Consider the following 22,102-nt stretch of genomic DNA (forward strand, 5'->3'; position numbering starts at 1 on the left):
ATATTAGGATCCCTTTATATTAAGTACCCTGGCCATAAGAGTATGTGAACGTTCAACTACATAGCAAAAACGGAAATAAATGACCTCTTTTTTTTCTTCTAAAACCTTAATTATTTGAGATAAACTCAACTTGCCAAAAACGACTGATGTATTAATAAAAGCACACAAAGTTAGTTACCTTTAGTTAAGACTACAATAATAATTGTTTAACAATTTAAGATTTTAGATAAAACAATATTGGAGTAAGCAAATCACTGAGTTGGAGTCTCGCTAACGATTTGTGTGATTGGTTAAAGACGAAAACTAAACTTGCACTTAAGATAATATCATTGTAGATTATTGTGACTCACATTTTAGGGTGTGATCTAGTGATCAATAAAATGAATTCACAATATGGTCTCAAGTACAACAAAGACAAAAACGCTAGATAATCTTCTCATATGTCCTAGCTTTAATGAATAAAGCTACTCGGCACCTGTGTCAAAACTAATCAAGGTATACATGAGCTAACTAGGACATCACAAAACTACGACTATTAAAGAAAAGTTGTTTACAACTCTTTGCTGCCGTTGTAGGCAGATAAATTCTAGTGTACTTGATTTCAGCATTACATGTGAAATCCAAGAGTCATCAGATTGATTTGGTCAAATATCTTGTTGGGTTCATTATGTGACTAGACACATATACTTTCTTTGACCCATTTTAATTATCGTGCTTACTACAATTTACTTATCCAAAATAATTCTCATTTGTGGAGAGAATAATGTAACTAAAACATAGTATTAAATTAAGATTTCAAAAAAGTACAACATTCAATAAAAACCCACAAAATGAAATGTGGAAAGTGTAGTTCCCAAAAAACTCTAGGCTATTATTGAGATCAACAAGTAATAAGAAAAATTTAGTAAAATAATCATTTTAGTTGAGGGACGCGTGAAAAATTAAAACATAGACAATTAAAATGAACCCAGAAGTAGTATGCTCGTATTTCTCAAAAGCTGGTCCATAATGCTCATTAAGTTCCAGCTTATGTCACATAACCATTTGATAAACTTTATACTATTTTTGTCGATTTTCAAAAAGCAAATGATTTAATTCCACATATAAAGCACCATAAATCGTTGGAATACTCCCGACTAACCATGATCATCAATGGCGTTCTCCCTAGCAACCAGATAAATATGCAGCGATGTTAAACAACCAAAACAAACCAACCCATGAACACCATTTTCACGTATGTATGTATGTATAAATCTATTTTTTTGGGAAGAGATCTGAAACTACTTTACAACGTGAATGACTTATATCGACTCCAGAAACAAGGCTTCTTGTTTGCTGTTCAACCCCAGTTCGTCCAGAGACAGGGCACTCTCTCCATCACTGAAAGCACGCCTTGGATAAGGTCTTACCTGCATGTAGTAGACATTGAATTAGCAAATATTCAACATCAGTTTCTCTTTTTGATAGCTGGGGTGTCCGAGACAGACAAACACGACTAATTTCGCGGGATACCCTGCTACCACCCACCAACACAATTACCAGGTAACTCTATCCACCAAGACTTGGACAGATGAGAATAATTACCTATTGTTTTTACCTTCATTGAGATTTGAACTAACTCGTGGTTCTCAACCCGCTTCATATCTTGATCACTAGGCTACACCCACCCACCCACACTATCTAAACCAAGAAAAATGAAGTACACAACCATTTTTAAACGTGTATGAACTCATTACAACACAATTATTTCGCAAAACACAATTACTGACAAAGTGGAAGTTCCTAACAATTTTGAATGTTGAAACAACTCTTGAGCAACAAACTGAGGAGCATTTGTTTAAAAACATGCATTATCCAAACCCCAACAAATAGGAAAACACCACTCTCAAGTTAAAGAGAGTTACCAATCTATATGTGCCGGGCCTGATCACTCTGCCAACATCAATGTAATCGAAAAGACACTGCAAAGCACACGTTGATCCAGTTAATCATTCATAAAATAATACCATAGAATCTGCAGTAATCATGTCACCTGAAAACCAATATACCTGTAATCTATCAGATTTGAGAAAGCGTCGGCCTCTGCGGCTGCCATCAGGCATACGCACAACAAGATTCACAGCATTCTCATTATCTGCTTTGGGCTCCTGAGGAAGAGAAGCTTCTTTTGCTGCTAATTGTCTCTCCATTTCCTGATCAATAACTGAGTCAGGGATTCTAAAGTCATCGGATTATCTAGACATTACTTACTACAGAGATGAGATATGGGTTTCACCAATACCTTCGAATTTAATAACAATCACAGAGAAGGAGAAATGAGATTTTTTACCACCTAAAGGATAAACCATTTTTTGTGTGTGCATGTACAAACACCCCATGACACGTACAAACAGAAAGAGGCTGGGAGCATATCACTCAACTAAAATGAAAATTGTGTTGAAGAACAATAATGATGTAAAAACAGATAGTGAAAGAAGATTGAATGACAAAAAATCCACATTACTGATAAAGTTTGTGAGGGACAAAAGTGCACGGGTTTCAGTGTTCCCATTGTTTCCCCCTTTTTTAGGCCAGAGATATGGTGCTTTATACCTTTTCCTCCTCTGCTTTCCTTTGTAATTCCTCCTCCTCCAGTCTCTTCTCTTCAAGTGCAGCTTCAGCTTCTTGCTTGGCCTTCAATTCCTTTTCTCTATCAGCTTGCAATGCAGCATGATATTCATCATCCTACGTATAATATTAGAAGCAGAATCAGGTGAGTAATAGCTAAATTTAATTGCAGCTGAGGGCTTAAAATGCTAACCTGCTGTTCTCGAAGTAAACGCTGTGCCACAAGAGACGGAGATGGGGCACGAGGCATGCGCCATTGATAGGGGCCCATAGGTCCATCAGCACCATTCTGAATAGGCTGATGAGGTGCAGATGGCAAACGATACCCGGTACCCTCAGGAATTCCCCCAAATATTGCAGCTTCAAGCATGACAGCTTCATCATGCTCCAGGGATGACATGCCACCCCACTTCAAGGAAATCATATGGAAGTACAGGGTAAACATATGCACAGTCCAGAGTCAAAATGACTATGTATGACGACATCTACCACTAAAACAGCGAAAAAAATACCTCATCAGACTGGAAGTCAGCACCGTTTCTTGGGGAGTGATTAAGATTCTGTCGAGGACTTGATAATGGGCTAACAACACGTTCTTCGACATCCTGAACTGTTTCAGAACCTGAAGATATAGGTTTTCTTCTGCGCCAAACCAGTGGTTCCTCTTCTAAATCTTCAGCTTCATCTTGGGCGGATGAACTCCCCACCTCTGATCTAAATTGCCTGGGGAAACTAGTTAGATAATCCAAAAAATGCAGAAACATGCTCTCTTTACTCTGACAAAGTACATACATGAGGGTAGGTGTAGGTTGAAGCAAGGATGCCCCGCTTGCAAGTGGCAACGGGTAAGCAATGCGCAAAGAGATACATAGAGAAATTTTATCTTCACAAAAAAATATTACAGACAATAACCAGTACCTTCCATTTGAAATTGTTGATTTTCCATGCTCATTCTCTTCAGCTGGCTTATAACCTTCTGATTCTGATATAGCTTTACTTTCTTCATGCATCGCTTTCTCCTGCTCAGCAGCCTAAATTTCCTCAGTGTTAGCATGAGAAATACCAGCTTAGAAAAAAAAGTATAGCAATAGTAAAAACAAAACCTTCAAAGACAAAGAGACTGCATGTGCAAGTTGAGCATCCTCTAGATGAGACTCCCTTGGTTGAGGCCTTGGATCACTTAGATCCTGTAGCATGACAAAGGAATATCAATGACTGAAAGCGGAAGAAGCTCTAAGGACATCACAACCAGCAATATCACTACATACACTGTTGACGTCAAATTGTTGGGTCGACATTTCAGCATCACGTCTGGAAGCTTCAATTGCAGCACGAACCATTTCCTCCTCAATATCATTGGCATAGTCTGGCAAGACATCACCACCAGGAGCACTTGGTCCTGAGAATACTGCTGTAGAGTCACCACCAAGGATATCATCATTTGTTCTATCACGCCTGGCAGCACGTGTTGCCAGAGGACCTGGAACTACTTCATCATCGTCATCGTCCTCATCAATTATGACAGTCCCACGAGTTTCTGTGCCTTGGGTCTGGTCAGCGTCTGTAACATCCTCAATAACAGGAGCATTTCTAGAATGACCAGATTGTCCATCCCCATCCTTCACCTCAATAGGGATCTCTCTTACTTGTCTTGGATGTGAAACAAATGGAGCACGGCTTGTAAGATCGGTGTCAAACACACTTCGAGTGAAACTAGGATCAAGAACGGAGAAAGCATTTGGATTTCTAGAAGAGGAAAAAACTGAAAAGGGAGGTCTGTGAAATTCCTCTGTAATCGGATCATCTATTTCCATATCATCCTCGTGTGGAGCAGCAGCAACAGGTGCTGGATGTACTCTGCATAATTAGAAACAATCAGCAACTGACAGTAAGTAAGATCATTATAGCTTCCGACAAAATTAATTAAAGGAAGAAGAAGAAATAATCAGCTACCAAACAAGCACAATGGGGGAACCAAGGGACGATGTACTAATGAGACCAAGGACATGTATTACTAACCTATTGATGTCCCCCTGGTTGAAATGTGCATTCACAGCTTCATTCAGATTCCCGCCATGCTCCTATCAACACCGCATGTAAGATAAGAAAACTACTCCATTCAAAGAACAAAAGAACAGATATATGGAGCTCCCATATCAAGTGCAGTGGTTTTTATGTCAAGCACCAAGTAATGACAATGGCAGAACATTTGCAAAATATGTCCTAAAGATGCAAAACACACACTAAAGTGCATCTCCAACCTTATATCAATCAATAGATTGTCTAGTAACTTTTGTGTGATGATAATAGAATACCAAACTTCAAGAAGATAAAACACACCTGATGAAAGAAAAGCACTCGACCAAAAATTACCATCTCACGGATGTTCTTTCATGCGTACATTTAAGCTTCCACTACAAGACTCTTGGCTTTCTTTATTCCAGGTGGCGGGGAGTGATTAAGCAAAAGATGGGTCATGTATCGGAAGGATAATATGGTACTTAATTAATTTAATATTAATTGTGGGGGAAAATGAAAATTTGATCACCATCATTTCCTTGCAGTAGATTCTAGATCTATCGAGTATGGCAGGGGAGGCGAACCAAGATCCTATGAGCATTAAGTTCAGTTACACGCGCAACTTTTTTTCTCAAAAATATATAGAGAAGACAAAAGGACATGATGGCATTGCTTAGATTCTCCTGAAATTCTATCATTTTCTTGACTACAACTTGATACGTCACATGTATGTTTTGACCAGATCACCTCTCCATTCATCTCCCTCTTATACCGGTAAGACAGGACTGAAAAGGAACATAGAGTGGAGCACTCACCCATAGCCAGGCATGCCTTGTTTTATTTTTTTGGAGGGGGGTTCTAGATGAGAACATGATTTTATGGAATATCACCTATCATTGTCTACATAAAATAGTGGGATTTTCTTTTCAAATTCAAGGCTTTGGGATTCCAAGGATTCTTTCCTGATGATTATCAGAATGCCCAAGGCACAAACCCATCAAATTCAAAAGCAATCCACAAGGACACATATATTCGCTAGTATTTAAATAAAGCTCCTTTAACGTCTGGCTGCAGGATGTTTGCCGCTAGCCACTTGTGGGTCTTGTGGAAAGAGAGTAATAGAAGGTACTCTCGAGGTATTAGATCATCATAGATGATTTTATACATTCGACGATAACCTCCTTTTGTCAATAAGGTAAATAATTCTATTGAAGTGTTTGGGAAAAAAAACTGTACACTTGTTGCATACCCCAAAAAGATACTGACAAAAGATATTGTTTTCTATGAACATCATCCAATCTCTTCTACAAAGAGGAACCTCATGGGTCCACCAAAAAGAAATAAGGAATAAGAGGTTATTCCTCGACTGTCAAAATCAATCTCTACTCCTTCAAAAGCTTTCTTGTTTCTCTTTTCTAACAACCCACACAAGTGCTAATGGAGAAACCCTCCATGCCCAGCATTTTCTCCTCCATCTTCCATAGTCCCAACTACACGACCTTCTTTCAGAAAACCTGGTATCACCCAGATAAACCAAACCATTCACACCATAAGCAAGAAGCTAGCCTACAATGTAGAAGAAGGTGATCCAGGTCTTCACCCAAGCCCTTACACATATAACAGAAGGAATAGACTTTTATTCATAGTTCCTCTAGTGCATCTTTGAGGTTGCTGCTGTATAGAAAGCTGGGTGACATTTGTAGAGAGCAATATAATTGTGTAGGTTCTATAGTTTTTGGCATGCGGTCTTGTGTACGAATGTTTTCTCCCTCATTACTAACTTATTTATCTTGTAAAATGATATCTGGCTGCACAAAACTCTAGTACACTACAACAGATGAAATAGCTCCAATTTAGAAAACACAAACCAGCAAAATTCAACACCACAACCAAATAGAGACCTCTCTCCAGATCCTGAAGAATAAACTGTATCAAACAGCCAAGAACCAACTTCTCCTCATTACACTTGCCGCAATAAGCCCCACAATCAGCAGCATTAAGTTATCCGTCACTTCGTCAAGTTCATATCCAATTCATCCAAATATACATCATGATACAAACTACAAAACCAGTAAAAATAACTCCCTCTAAACCAATTTGTTTGGAATTTTTAGCTTGTAGAGAGTCAATTTGACAAACTTTTGGAGCTTAATTGCAGTTGATTTATCCATACTAAAAAACATAACTCTCCACATTTCAAAATCGTGAAAGAATACATTAGATATTTAGATCGAATTCACTTAGTTGGCAGCTTGGAGAAACAAAATGTGTCAAATGTTTTGAGACTGTGGAAAGTGGTTCTGATTACACAAATCAAACATTAATGTCTAAACAATAAAATACTAGATGAAGCTAATATCAGGAACTGCAAACAATCTGAAATCCCCCGATTAGCAACTTCAGTAACCAGAACTTCAAAAAATGTTTTCTTATCTAAATTTATTTTCTTAAAAATCTAGATATCCGAAAACTACACAAAAATACTTCTAGTTACAATTCTCCTAATACCATACCAAAATAATTTCAAAATGTTGATCAAAGTTCTATAAGTTTAGAATCATAGGAAGCAAAAGTGCAGATGAAGTAGCTGATTACATTTTTTTATTAGTTGAAGTAGCTCATTAAAATTAAGTAAACGAGAATAAATTCTAAGCATTAAAATACTAAACTGAATGAAAATCAGGAACTCAATACAATCACAGTAATCTATTAATTTACACAGAAAAGTAACTTACCAAGCAAACACAATAAACCTCAGATGATTGATTACAGCACAAAAAATATCAATTGCAAGCAATTAAATACTACACTAAGCAATAATCATAAGCTAAAAGCAATCCGAAAACTCTTCCGCTAACAATCGCAGTAAATCAGAACTGCAAAAAAAAAAAAAAAAAAAATCACCTCAAGTTTCTGAATAGCGGTGGCTTCAGAAACACCAGTAATGCTCATGAATGTCTCGATTTCTTCTTGACTAGGTCTCGCCATTTTTCTACAAAAAAATTCCCCAAAATTCTGCAGAAGAAACAGAGATTCTCCGATCTTTGTAAACAACTGATTTGTGAAGGAAACGTGAAAGAGTAAAATAGATAGATAGTATTTGGGGGAAACTGAAAGAGCAGGAAGGAATATAATTATAGAGGGATTGAAATAGAAATTAGGGTGAAATTTGAGGGACTTGCAACTAAATAAAGTGAAATTGCTCCTTCTATAATGTTCTTTAACTTCCACGACTTTGCTTGTAAAAAAGTTTATAAGGCCCTTGACTGTAAATTTGGATGTCTTGGGGAATAAGTCGATTGGGGACTTATAGTGTGATTTGGCATAAATGTAGGACCAAAAAGCTCGAAGAAAGGAAATAAAATAATCTTTGCTCCCAAGTGAAGGGATCCCTATTTTTATTTTTTAAATAAGTATATAACACTAATCACTATTATTGATATTAAAAAAATATTAGAAATATAATTCGAATAGAATACCTTTAACCTTTAATTAGAAACTTCGAAAAAAATGAGTTTTGAAACTTATTTTGAATATATATCTCTTTTACTTTTTAGAAAAAAATTGGAATTTCGCAAGTGGATAATATATTCTAATTAATTTTTGAAATTCTGTGATAAAATTGACCAAATGAATAAGTGATATTTTTAATTTACTTTCAAAATCTATAGTAAAACAAGAACATAGTCTAATAATATCGATAGAAATTACTCACACGATTTTAATTTTTGCTATCTTCTTCCTCGGTCTTCCAACAATATATATACGTTTATTATTATTGTTGTTGTTATTTTTATAATTATGATATATTTTAATCAGCTTAAATACACTTTATTATTTTCATAATATATTTGTCACTTTCTATCCGCTATGAGTACTAAATAAACGGGTTCACTAAGAATATGACATTGGCACAGGAAAAAAAATCATCTACTACTTTTTTTTTATCTATATTGGATTTATATCAAAATCCCTTTTTATGGTATGACACACGAATAGTTTTGCTTTGTTATTTCCTTCCTCTTTCTCCATTTGAACGTAAGAATAAAGATTAGGTAAGCTTTAATTTTATAACCCTTTTTGGTCAATTAGTTCCTATTGGCAAATACCCCACATGATAATTTTGAAAGAGTTATGTTTTCATAATAGTCTCCAAATATGTCGATCAAATTGTGTAAGTCAAAGATTTTAATATTAAATAACTTTTATTAGCTTCATTTTTCGATAATAAATAAAATAATATTAAGAGATAACTATCATCATTTCATGTAATATTTTTTGGAGGAATACCAAAAAGATGTTTTTAATGAATCAATCAATTTATGCATCATATTTCATGTCTTAAAGTTGACTGAAGTTTTCTACTTTCCTGATCTTCGTAATTTTATATGCTTTAGCAAAATTACAATTTTGATAAGATATAATTTAATTGGCATTTGTTTTTAAAAAAAGATTGAAAATATTCTTCCAAACTTTTGGAAAATCAAGCACCAAAATAGAGGAGTGTTCCACCCCTATTTTGAAGTTCCTTTTAGTTTTTATCCTCAAATTTGATGATTTTTTTTTTTGGTATTGTTTATTTAATGGAATTTGACAGATTGAAATACTCTTATTTATTTTAGGGGTGTTCATGGATTGATTCGGATTGATTATTTGTTAAAATTAAAATTGAATTATTTTAATTATTTTTAAAATTTAAAATCAAATCAAAGATAATTCAATTCATATTTATCAGTTTAATTATTATAATTTCTAATTATGTTTGATTTGACTGTTCGATTAAAAATCATACACAAAAATAAAATTCAAACACAAGACGGAAAATAAAAAAAAAACAAATTAATTAGCAAACAAAGGATAACCAAACAATTCATCAGACATTCGTTATGTTGATTTTTATCCACCAGCAAGAAATTAAAATTGATTGTTATTGCTTTTTATTTTATTTTTGTTGGTTTCGGACTTGGATCCAAATTGGCCTTTTTGTTGGACTTCTTATCTTGGGCTCATTTGTCTTCACAAACAAATATTATTCATGTTTCATACACATGCATATACATAATTTTAGTGTGTGTATATCTTCCTTGCCTATAAAATAAAAATTGTTTATACTAAATTAAAACACACTTCATACAAATGTTATTCAAGTTTCATTCCATCAGTATGTGGATACAAATATTATTCATGTTTCATACACATGCATATACATATTTTTAGTACTGCCTTATGCAATATTTATAAAAAAATTCACACCAAACTTATTCAAACATCATACCAACTTCATTTGCACTGTTGCATTCATCAATCTATTTTCATAAATTTATCGAAATACGCTAACAATAATTTAACAATTTTAATACATTAATGGATAAATTGAATAATAAACCTTCTTAATAGGAAAAATCCCAATTTCATATTAATATTATTCTAAATTTATACAAAACAGAGTAATTAAATAATTCATACCATATACAAAATTAATAGACCACCCCACCAATGTTAACACACAATTCATACCATTTACCATACCAATATTGTATCAAAGTACATACCAATATTGTATCAAACATTAACCTCATATCCATACACATTTTATTCATATTTCGAACTATTTTTCACACATACAAATGTTTCGAAATAAACAATAAGCATAATGTGATATAAAAAATCACTATTTTGGCTAATGTTGAATAAAATTAAATAAAGTACTTACCCTAACAACTTTTTTGTGTTTTTTGGATGTTGGTACTTCTAATTCCTTCTTTTTTGTTGTACTTCTTGTTGATGGTTTTGAAGATTGAGCAACTTCTATATTTGTTGTTTTTTTTCTTTTTTTCTTTTTTGTTTCACTAACAAAATCAGAATCAGATTCGGAAGGGGTTTCACAAATTTTCCCCTTCCTCTTCTTCCCCTTTTGATTTGTCGAAATCGGCCTTTTCTTTGCTTCATTTTTTTTCTCTTTTTTATCTTTCAACCGAGATGAACCACACGCCGCCGGAATTTCAGCCCTTTTAGGCGGAGGGGTTTGAGTTAATATATTGAAAGTTGGAACATGATCTTCATGAATATAAGTTCCTTCAACAGATCTAGCACTCTTTCGAGGAGTTGCAGTGTGCTTCTTAGACATGCTGATGATGAGAAACGTAACGAGAGTGACGATTGTTGTTGTGAGAAAGATTGGATGGACGGTTGTGAATGTGATGGTGGAGTGGTGAGGAAGATGGGAGTGAAAATTGTGAATATGGGGGTAGTGGGGTGGTGGCGTGTAATTGTGAATATGGGGGTAGTGGGGTGGTGGTGTGTAAACTGATAGGCTTGGGTGGGTGGGAATTGTGATTGGTGTATGAATTAATTGGAGTGTAACGGTACAAAAGGAAGTCTAATCAATGTAAATCCCTAAATTTTTGTAACTGATAATTACAATTTTAAAAAAGGAACTGAAATTATATTAGCTAGCTATTAATAATTAATAATATAAAAATATAAAGAGATTAATTATTTTTAAATAAACCTGTAATTAATTTTTAAATAAAGTTAAATTTAATTAATATGTTATAACCCGTAAATAAACTGTTATAAGTAAGGATTTTTTAAGAATATGTTTAAAACTTGTAATATTAACCCTTAAATGTGTATATGGTGTGATTTTTCCCATATATATATATGTTTAAATTATTTATAAAAATATTATATTATAAATATATGCATATAATTTGTTAGTTCGATTTAATTATTTCTTCGAGTTTTTCGAAATCAAACCATGAATACCCCTAACTAACTACGGCTATGACTTAAATAGTAATGCTATCGGTTATCCACGAGTAATGTTGCGCGCGCTAGGCCCAATTAAGTGACCAAAGCCCATCTAAAATCACCACCCGAGTCGTCACAAGTTGGGCATTTCTCCGGTTCGAAATTCGTTCGCTGCAACTCTGCTACCACAGCCATTGGAGCTGGATCTGGAAGCTCTGGTGCAGTAGCAATAATGAAGGAGGAGGAGAAGAAGAATATGAAAACGAAGCCACACTTTTGGAGATGGGCAGTAGCATCAGTGATCTTCAGATTAGTTCTCATTTACTTCCCCAAAAACCTTAACTTAGCTACTCGTCCAGAAGTTTCCACTCCGGTCACCAGTCTACGCCGACGTATTCACCTTTCCGGAATTCATAATTATTCATACAGAACATCCATGTATAAGTATAAGTATTTTGATTAACTTGTTTTTTTTTTGTTTTGTTTTTTACTCTTGACAGTGGCAGAAGGTTACTGGTTAACGCAGTCATCGATGTCGCCGTATGCCGGTACGTTTCCTATATTTCTATTCTTTCAAGTGATAAGCTTAATACACCCTCCGTTCACTTTTAAGTGTCATATTTAGCATAAGAAGTCAATTTAACTAATATTCGGAGCTAAGTTGAATTAGATTATTTCAATATGTTAAATTTGTATTTTAGATATTCAAAACATATAAGTTGCAATCCTTTGATGAAATTCCATCTTAAAGTATTGGTAAAAGTTCACATGGTTTGACTTCGAGAAGCCAAACATGACAAGTAAAAGTGAACGGAGGGAATGAGTATTTTTTATTTTCATGATTGTTTAATTCGATGTGGTCAGAGTTTTACTTGTTTGATGTTTGATTTTGATTGTTTTGGAAGGTTCTATGTATCATGGTTCACCGCTTTTGCTCTCGGTTCTCGGTCCACTTACAATGAAGAAGTAAAATATTTAGCTTCAGCTAAGCATTTGTTCATACGTTCACACTCTGTTGTTGATTTTTTCCTTTTATTGTGACTTACTTTGTTTGTTCTTGATGTCATTGGTAGAATTGAAGGACAGCCTTATCATCTTCTATGCAGGTATTATCTCTTTCTTGCTTTCCACAAAAATACAAATACTCATTTAAGGCATATATATTGGAGTGGATATATAATTAAGCTTTGCACTCGTTAAGTGTTAACTTCGTACATCATTGAATTTTGGAAATAACATTTAAAGAACTTCTTGCTAACTCCTACACGGGAAAAAATGATTGGTTACTATAGAATCTTTAATGGCTGCATTGTATTAAAGATCATACAGTGATTATCGTGTGAATGGGTTCGTTAATGTTTTTCTAAGGAACTTTAGTTAATGGCATTTTCTTTTATTCTTGATTCTATATTCATTGTCCCTAGCTGTCACTATATCAATTAAATGTGGTGAGGAGTACAAGAAGCGCATGGAGATGGAAGGGTGATGAGCATTACCCTGTTTTACTATATAATTAACTAAATAAAAGCATTCAGTGTAAACACTTAAGCTCTTTCCAGAAGATCCAAGTAAGAGTAATGATTCTGACTTCTGAGCAGCTTTGTGTACCTGCACTCTCAAGAAGGATTGTTGGTTGACTTCCTTGAAACTTCGGGGAGCTGTTTGTAAATTATAACAAAAGCTTGTTTGCTATGGTTCTTGTTATTTCCTCAGGAGAACTGCTTAAAGCACAAAAGTTGGTTTGCTGTATACTGCTTCCATCATCATCACTTGATAGCACTTAATTCTTTCTTTCTTTACCTACATATTTTCTTTTAAATAGAGAAGTTCCAGAATAAGTGTGTGGGGTGGGGTGACTGAATGTGCTTTTAGTAAAATGATGATGAAAAGGTATTATAGAGTATGGTTATCAAAAAAATTAAGTTTCTTAGAGTGTACAAAGAGTTTTCCTTTGGAGAAATTAGACTCATTTGGACAAACCAAAACAGAGAACACACTTAACATGAGACAGACGTCATACTGCTTGAAACGAGTTACCTGCATGTAACATGTTTCCATTTTTGCATTACTTCAGTCATCAGTGCTGAATAATATTTTGTCCTGTTAATCTTGCCTGAGACTATAAAATTTGCAGATAGAAAAGATCTCATGTTGGGTTTTATCTGTTAATTCCTCATGCAGCATTATTTCTGAGTAGCTCTTTAAAAATTATGAAGTCACATGGACATTCAACCAATTTTTGGATATAGTTTCGTTTCTGTGATTGCAGATTTCATCTCTGCCATGTTAATCCGGGCAATTGGCCTTAAACTTCGCATGGCATATTGTGAGAGATTAAAATCGCTGGGTTTGGGGAAGCTCTTTGAAATTTCTGGTGAATATTCAGCTTTAATGCCGAAATTTATTTGCTTCTTCACTAGTTAATGATGCAATAACCACCATTCTTTTGTTTCAGAGATTCTACCATCAGAGGATATTGCAGCTCTTGTGTACTTGTGGAACCCCTTAACCATAGTCACATGTGTGGGTTTCAATACAACCCCTGTGGAAAATCTTTTTATTATCTTGTCACTTTATGGAGCCTGCATCCGTAAGAAGTCAATTATCCTTTTTATATGTTAGTGGTTTTTTTTCTTTTCTTCTTTTTATATAGTTTCCTCGTCACTCCATTTATCTTCATATTTGCTTTCATTGAAGGGGAAACTTAGCATATTTGCTCCTTCCTTCTTGGTGCTCTTGATAGGACATACTCTATGATTTTCATCTTGTTGTAGTGAATATAGCTTTTCATTTTCCTTTTCAAAAAGAGAATTTCTTATGGTGCTTGTATATGAACTGATTAATTAACTCGTTCGTGTACAGGAGTAGCCCCATTGGCAGCTTTTGGGTGGGTTGTAGCATCTCATTTGTCTCTCTATCCGACAATTCTGATTATACCTGTAAGTTTTTCTTGTCATAATGTCTAAAAGGCTGAAATATTGCTCAAGTTTAAAAGGAAAGAGTGGAAATACCTATTAAGTCTGTCTTTTTTAGTTTGTGAACATCAATGTTTATGAGTTCTTCTAATTTCTATTAGGTTCTTCTCGTTCCAGGTAATCTTGCTGTTAGGTAATGGTCCAGATGCAACCCCAAGGAAATTGTTCCTGATGTATAAGAAAGATGAAGCCGACAACTCAAGTAAAGGCCGGGTGGTAAATGGCTTATCAGAACAAAAAAAATTCTCATGGAGACCAGTTGGACTCTTCTTTGTCTGGGTTTTAATTTGGACCTTATATACATTGGTTTTGTGTGGCATCTTTATGAGAAACTATGGTGGCCTTTCAGAAATGTTTAACAGGTACTAGTTATTTTCTTGTGCTCGTCATTGCCTAGACAACCTTCACTTTTAAATATTCAATTGATCTGAGTTTAAAAGGAGGGATATTGATAGAAAGGATTCATGTAGCCAAGACTTACTAGCTCTGGATCATTTATTCACTTGCAGGACCTATGGGTTTATTCTTACTGTTAAAGATTTGTCTCCAAACATAGGTGTCTTGTGGTAAGTGACTATAGAATTGCTTTCTCCATGAATTGTCTCTTTTTTCAGTAACCTCTTTGTGCATCGTGGCTGCAGGTACTTCTTAGCTGAGGTCTTTGAATTTTTCAGAGATTTCTTTCTGATTGTTTTTCATGTGAACATCCTTTTCATGATACTGCCACTGGCCATAAGGCTAAAGCACCGGCCGTGTTTCTTGGCTTTTGTTTACATGGCAATCTGTTCAATGCTTAAACCCTATCCTTCAGTGAGTACTCTATTTCCTAAGTGAATCTTTAATGCCTAAATCCTATCCATTACGGATCTCTATTTCCTGAATTTCACTTCACTCATGAATATTTAAAAAATCTAAATTTGGTGTTTGAAGATTGAGCACTTCAACCTCTTACATCGTGAGATAATTGTCAATATGTGAAATTATGACGTCTGCAGGATAACTGGAATCATGTTTGTGATTCTTTTTTCCCATTTTTTTTTGCGGGGGGAGGGGGGGGGGGTGATCATTCTACAATTTGCAGTCCCCTTTTGTAAGAGGATGTGTGAAGACTGTGTAGTTGGGAGTTTCTTGATTTTTCCATTGTCGGTAGGATACTGAATTTATCATCTAGTACTCTATCTAGTTGTGAAGTCTGTCTGACACTTTTGGTTCAGTCATGATGCTGTCATACATGTATCTTTCTATGTTAGTATGGATGACAATGGGGCAGGGGCAGGGCGGGGCAGATTACGTCCTTATCGGGACAGGGAGCGAGCAATTAAGTAGGGCGGGGCAGGGTAAATTTATTCTTAAGAAATAAATAACAGGGCGGGGCAGGTGCGGGTCAAGATGATGGGTTCTGATTTTCTCATTATTGGTCATTGGCATTTGTAGCTAGGAATGGTATGGAATTTGAAAATATACTAGCAGTCCATTTTTATGTTCTTCATGTAACTTATAATCATTATACACCAGTACTCTATTCACAGTTTACACTGATAACTGTGAACACTAATCTAGGAAGCAACAAATAATTTGGATTCTTTTGGGTCAAAGATTTGATAATTTGAAGTTAAGGCACAGTAAAATTCCTTTACGAGTTATCATTTTTTTTTTTTTCCCGGTGCTTCTTCACATTTTTAAATTCTATGTGGACTATATCTGGATTAAAAAAAATTAAATGGGGTGGGGCAGGACGGGTCTAAGCAGAGCCAGGTAGGGCAGGGCAAAATCATGGAAATTGTTAAATAGGGCAGGGTGGGGTGGGTTGAAATCTTAGTGGATCAAGGCTTGTCCTGCCCTATCCTGCTCCGCCCCACCCCATTTACACCCCTATATGTTAGGCTGATTCTGAAATTATGTTTCTGAGATTTACCTTGTTTGACAAAGCATAAACTGCTTTTACAAATGCTTAGCATGATTGGTTAACTATCAGATACTCTCTCTTGTACCTGTGCTAAACTTATTCAAAGTTATAAATGGTTGTATCAGTTTTACTAGTCTTAGGTTTCATCAAGTCGAATAAATTGCTCGGTATTGTATTTGCTTGTGTTTTTTGCAATGCATTATGATCATATCTCGACTCCTGCTTAACCTGGTTCAAAATTGATCAGGTTGGGGACTCAGCTCTGTACTTGGCTTTGTTAGCTTTGTTTTTCAATGAGTTAGCAGGTACTAAGTCTACCCTTTTCACTTGATTACGGTCCTAACTGGATTATATCTGACCATTATACTCATTGCAGAAATGCAGTTTTCCTTCTTTCTCTTCTGCGGATTTGTTGGAGTTTCCCTTCTTAGTCCTGTGATGCACAACTTGTGGATATGGAGGGTATATGCTTATGCATTATTGCTCCTAGTGTATTTTAAACATTAAGGTAAAGCCAGATATGCATTAGGTGCTTATTCAAATAATTACTACCTTTGCAGGGTACTGGCAATGCCAACTTTTACTTTGCAACAGGAATGGCTTATGCTTGCTTCCAGGTTTGCTTTTGTACTTTTACTGGAATATTTGTTGGTATGTATGGCCTGTGAAACATGTCATGCATTAAGAGAGTTCCGGGTCAAATCAATTGATATCTGACCTGTGAGACATTTCATGTATTAATTATTCAAAACCTGCTGGTGTTACTTTGTATTCTGTCTTTGTCATGGAATACTATGCTTGACAGCTAATGGTGTTCTAGTAGAGTGACATGGCTTCTTCATAGATAAGAAGGTTGTGTAATCATGGTTTTGCTTGCTAATCTAAATGTACTACTTCTATAATCACCTTATTCTATCTGTAGGGCAACACATTCTTGCCTTCATCTTTTCTTAAGCAAGAAACCAGTCATGTGAGGACATTGTAGGTCACGCCTTTCTGTGGACGTTGAGCATTAAGTTTGAAGCCCTTAAACCTGCTCTTACCAATGCAGTAATCAGAGAGAAGTTGTCTAGACACTGAATATATAGGAAGCAGTACAATCATTCATGTTGTAACATCATTTCTGAGGTTTGAATCCCTGTTGTTTAAGTTGATAATTTGACTAGTCTCTTCTGAGGTTAGCTGGACTCCCTTGCGCAGTTTTGTTTTATGGAGTTTCAGCAGATCATTCAAATTGCATAATCGCACACCCTAGCTTTTGGGACCCTGCTCCTCATCTATATTTGTTTATTTTGATGTTGTATATTCTTACCTGTGCAGATTATATTGGTTGTTGAGAGTGTGAGTGCTATGTTGAACCATGACAGAAAGATCAGAAAGTTGGTTGCAGCTACATAAGCTTGAGATCTAAACACTATATAGGAGTGAGCATTTTTTGGCCAGACAGATCCATATTGCCGTTGGTTGCAGTTTCTTTAGATCAACTCCTTTGCAACTTAACTGTGTCCGAGTTTGCTTCCATGATGAGAGTTTCTGCTTATGGCCTATGGAATGGCCATTTGACGGATGTGTCATAACACGCGATAACTCATACCAAACCATTGAATTCGGGCTTTTACACGCAAGTTGTATACTAATGTAATCTCTCTGATCGATTATAATTTACTATGTGCTTGGTTCTATTCTCATCAATTGATACATGGCTTGATGGAGCTTAGCAATAATGGCGTTGCTTATTGCCTAGCCTGACCCCAGTCGACATATTGTCTAAAGGACACGGAGCAAAATGAGAAAGCAATGCATGAAAAAAAGATACTCTAAGCAAGAATTGTTAGATGCACTTTGCTGTGCTATTCCTAGTCTCTCCATGGAAAAAGTATTCACTTGCTTACAACATCTTCATTCACTCGTCTTGCTATTTTAGAATGGTAAAGATTCTTCATTCGAGTTATCTTTGTTTGCTCCTTCACCCATTTTACCACTCCTCAATCTCATTCTTATTAGTACATTTTTCTCACGTCGATATACTAGAACAAAATAAGGAGACACTGAGTAGCACTAGTTAGAAGACAACTATTTGAATTGTGCCTTTTTGGTTAAGACGACTATTGCCTATTCCAAGTAAAATACTCAATTCATAATCGGGCTGACTTTATTCCGTTAGCCCATTTATCTGTAGGACTGCAAACCGGAGAATGATATTTTCTTGTGGAAACAACACAAATTCTGCTAGTTTAAATCGTAATTATGTTCAGACACAGTAGTTTAACAAATTATCTTTCGTACCACTTTTTGTTTGCTATATACATGTATCTGATGGGCTCAGATAGATGCGGGTTAAATTAGGTGCAATTTGTTTTAGATACATTATATTCAAGCATGATTTGCATGTATTTGAAATATACGGACTCTCTCGTTCGTCTCCAACTTATCTAGCTTGTCCCTCTCTTCTCTCACTTGTCTTTATCCTATTTTGCTCGCCTCTCTCACTATGTATCTATATTTCAAAATTTATTTGAGAAGTTCATCTCGTGTATCCCATATCAATTTCATCAGGGTATCTAGTATCATATATTTAGTGTATCTGTGCATAGATACATGTATATTATAAAAAAATGCACAAATATATTCATCAGTGTATTCATGCATAGAGAGAGCAAGGGGGAAAGGGCACAAGGATTGTCGAGAAGATTTAGTAGATGTAGTAGAGATGTTTGTCTAATTAGGTAATGTTTTTTTTTCTTTCGCTGATACAACTCTTATGTCTGACATGTAATAATTGTAGCTATGTTTCGTAAATACGTTAACTATAGTCACATATTTTAATCACGCTCTAAACAAAAGCTATTTATGAATTTTTCTCTTTTTTGTTTTCTTTGTTGTCAATTAGACAAACAAAATTTTGAGGTAGTTTGGTGAAGAATAGACTATGTTTTGATTAGAATTTTAGATTTTAACTTAAAAGAAGATGAAGAACAATATGTTCTATGTCGAATATGTCCAATATATCAGCAGATATACAATGACATTTTACAACATACAAAATACATAAAAACTACGTACAATAACAGAAATGTTTACTTTTACCAAATTATATTATTTTTTGTAAATACTATTGTTGCTTTTGTATGTCTAGGTAAAAATTCCCATCCCCCCCCCCCCCCTCCCCCTTCCCCCTTGTTGTCAAATTTCACTAGACAGACAAACAAAGTTGAAAGGTGACAAAAGTTTTGCAAAGAGGTTGGGGGTGGGGTTGGTACCGGGGAACAAAAAAATGTCTGCTAGTTAATAGCTTTGTCCCTTTTGATGTCATCAACATTAAATAAAAAAATGTATGCAAGTAAAAAATACAAGTTAAAAATGGGTCAAAGCATGTGATATACAAATGAAAAATTGCAAATGAAGTAATTGAGTATAGTAGTAATGTATTTCCTTTTAGCTTGATCTATGTCTTTTGACTTATATTCTTAACAAGAAAGAAACAAAGTTTATGGTCCCTAGGTTTTGTTTATTATATCAGGTCATGCATGATATCACCTTAAGCAATTTTTTAATCAATATGGAACAGTATGCTTACTTATTTTTCCGGGGAAGATAATTAATGATACTTATTGATGATATTAGTTGAGGGATTTTTCGAAACAATTTTCTCTATCAAGAGATAATAATAAGAATTGCATACACTTTATTCTTTTTAGATTTCATTTTTTTGAGAATTTTTTACTGAATATATTGTTGTTAGAAAAAATAATACTATTTTCTACATCTTAATTTATATGGTTTGGAGGGTGGTCATGCGAATGACCCGTAATCGATTCTCCTCTCAATGCCTTCTAAGTAGAGTCTGTTGCATAGGGTTGACCTAGTGCGGTTTACATGCTATTACATTGTGGGATTTTTTACCTAGCTAGTTCGCACAAAGTGCTCACTCGAAGGGCAAAGGCTGTGACAAAGGTTATAGCAGTTGCAGGTTATCTTCGAATTTAATGAAAAAACTCTTTAATTTCAACTATCCATGTAATATATTTAATTTCTTTTTTTGGAAACTCTTTGGTACATTTATTTTTAATTTAAAATTACATGACTCAAAAAAATATTATTTTCTTTGACTTCATAACAAATCAAAATTCGATAAATAAAATTGAGAGGGAAGGAATATGCTTTAAGTGATTTTTACTGCGTAAATAGAAACGAAGATGGTGGATTCAAAAACGATTTCTACATTCTTGACTCTAAAGATGTCATAAAGGCTCAATTGGACAGTTGTGTATGATTGATTTCATGTGTTAAACAAAACTTTGTTAACACATTTCTGAATTTCACTTTCTTGGATAATAAGTAGTCGGCTACTGATTTATTACTTTAAATTAATATTTCCCTTCTCAATTTATGTGACATAATTAGTATTTTAAGAGTCAATTAATTACTATTATTTTTGGATATGTACCATAAGCACAGACATACTAATCAAGAGATGGTCGATGTTTAGTATATGCATGTAGTACTGTACAAATTGTTTTGGCTTCTGATCAGTTTAATTAATAACTAATTAATTGGATATATGTACAATAAGCACAGACAATCTAATCAAAAAAATTTCATGAGATAACACCTCGAGTGAGTAATAACAACTATAACTACAACATCGACAATGTAGTCTTATATTAGTGAGGTCTGGAGAGGATAGGCACGATTAGAAATAAAGATTTTTTCACTGTGATTCAATGAGAAATTTATACTATAGAACATAATCTCTCTATCCTATTCACACAGAACTAGCTCACTGGAAATCTCCATAGTGAAAAACAGACATATTGAAATACTGAGAATAGTCACCAAACATTTTTTTGCTCACTAATTTAATAACAGAATCTATGAAAATAGTCATTGTTTATTTTTAAGTGAAATATAATAATTTTTAGTAAATTTCCATAAAAAGAATATACGCAAACCTTACCTAATATATAAGTACATGTATATGTACATATCATGACAAAATGATTTTTGCTTCATGCATGTTCTTGAGTGCTTGATCACCAAGAACTATACGTATTGCTAACTTGCTATATATGAAAAAATATATTAAAGAATTTAATTCGACAATCATCTTAGCATAATGTTTATAATGTCCTCAAATTCAGTAGAGCCTTATTAATATTGTTATTAATTAATTGTATCATCATTTAGTGTCTTTACTAAATTTTTAATTCATAGCTAAATTCTATATAGTTCCTTTAATTCTACTCGAAATGTTCACTTAGGATTAATTTGTCAGGGTGCTCAGCAGCTAAAAAAAAATCGTCGTTTATTAATTAATAACAAGATAGATTATTCATTATATACTCAATTTCTCATCTAGTGTAAAATTATTTCTTTACGATAGCGCAATGCATGTGAGATGTCCTCGGTTTCATAAATTATATACTTTAAAGTTCATATTGGGAGGAATTGAAGTCTTTATAAAAACACAATTGTTAATTATGAGAAGAAAAAAGTTTTAAAAACACATAATAACAAAAAAAAGAATTAAACAATGCTTAATAATATTTATACTGAATCAAATCATAGAAGAATTCAAGAGTAAAATATTACAGATTTACCTTCCAAATTCTATTTTTGTCATTTAATTGTTGAGTTTGATATTTATTATTTATATTTATTAAAGAATTTTTTTGACACATATATAAAGTTAGAACTAAAATTATAAAATTTAAATAAATTCATCATTAATTATACACAAGATGCTTGCCCTTACTAATGGTTGTGGATGAGTGAACGTGGCACTAAAAGGCTCCACAAATGACTATATTATAAAATATATGTATATTATGTAGTGTGATCA

At 34.2% G+C, this 22,102-nt stretch overlaps 2 protein-coding genes across 3 annotated transcripts; one reads left to right on the forward strand and one right to left on the reverse strand.

Moving 5' to 3' along the window:
* Positions 1–959: 959 nt before the first annotated feature.
* On the reverse strand, positions 960–7,775 carry LOC125826548 (plant UBX domain-containing protein 8). 2 transcript variants are annotated; one of them, XM_049505900.1, is made up of 11 exons: positions 7,531–7,775; positions 4,627–4,688; positions 3,876–4,464; positions 3,711–3,794; positions 3,526–3,638; positions 3,120–3,321; positions 2,801–3,016; positions 2,593–2,724; positions 2,049–2,192; positions 1,905–1,961; positions 960–1,409 (listed from the first exon to the last, which is right to left on the reverse strand). In XM_049505900.1, exons 1-11 carry the CDS (start codon positions 7,612–7,614, stop codon positions 1,302–1,304), a joined length of 1,791 nt encoding a protein of 596 aa, XP_049361857.1. In that variant the 5' UTR covers positions 7,615–7,775; the 3' UTR covers positions 960–1,301. The 2 variants fall into 2 exon arrangements, with proteins under 2 accessions (XP_049361857.1, XP_049361856.1); XM_049505899.1 differs by having other exon boundaries at positions 3,120–3,330.
* A 3,721-nt stretch (positions 7,776–11,496) lies between these two features.
* LOC125826569 (uncharacterized) lies at positions 11,497–17,948 on the forward strand. The gene is made up of 14 exons (XM_049505920.1): positions 11,497–11,771; positions 11,880–11,927; positions 12,285–12,345; positions 12,453–12,485; positions 13,629–13,753; positions 13,835–13,969; positions 14,242–14,318; positions 14,472–14,716; positions 14,864–14,920; positions 14,996–15,164; positions 16,508–16,565; positions 16,637–16,722; positions 16,821–16,877; positions 17,581–17,948. Exons 1-14 carry the CDS (start codon positions 11,612–11,614, stop codon positions 17,656–17,658), a joined length of 1,389 nt encoding a protein of 462 aa, XP_049361877.1. The 5' UTR covers positions 11,497–11,611; the 3' UTR covers positions 17,659–17,948.
* The last annotated feature ends 4,154 nt before the right edge of the window (positions 17,949–22,102 follow it).

The sequence above is a fragment of the Solanum verrucosum genome, unplaced genomic scaffold (genome assembly GCF_900185275.1).
Source record: "Solanum verrucosum unplaced genomic scaffold, falcon-dt-bn FXZP01000060.1, whole genome shotgun sequence".
In the NCBI taxonomy this organism is placed as follows: Eukaryota; Viridiplantae; Streptophyta; class Magnoliopsida; order Solanales; family Solanaceae; genus Solanum; species Solanum verrucosum.

Coding starts and splice junctions, on each gene's coding strand:
- LOC125826548 (XM_049505899.1), bottom strand. CDS start 7,614: ATGGCGAGACCTAGTCAAGAAGAAATCGAGACATTCATGAGCATTACT. Junction 1,962..2,048: donor TCAAATCTGATAGATTACAG/GTATATTGGTTT, acceptor TGTGCTTTGCAG/TGTCTTTTCGATTACATTGA. Junction 1,410..1,904: donor GGCCCGGCACATATAGATTG/GTAACTCTCTTT, acceptor TACTACATGCAG/GTAAGACCTTATCCAAGGCG.
- LOC125826569 (XM_049505920.1), top strand. CDS start 11,612: ATGAAGGAGGAGGAGAAGAAGAATATGAAAACGAAGCCACACTTTTGG. Junction 15,165..16,507: donor TGCTTAAACCCTATCCTTCA/GTGAGTACTCTA, acceptor AAAATTGATCAG/GTTGGGGACTCAGCTCTGTA. Junction 16,723..16,820: donor ACAACTTGTGGATATGGAGG/GTATATGCTTAT, acceptor CTACCTTTGCAG/GGTACTGGCAATGCCAACTT.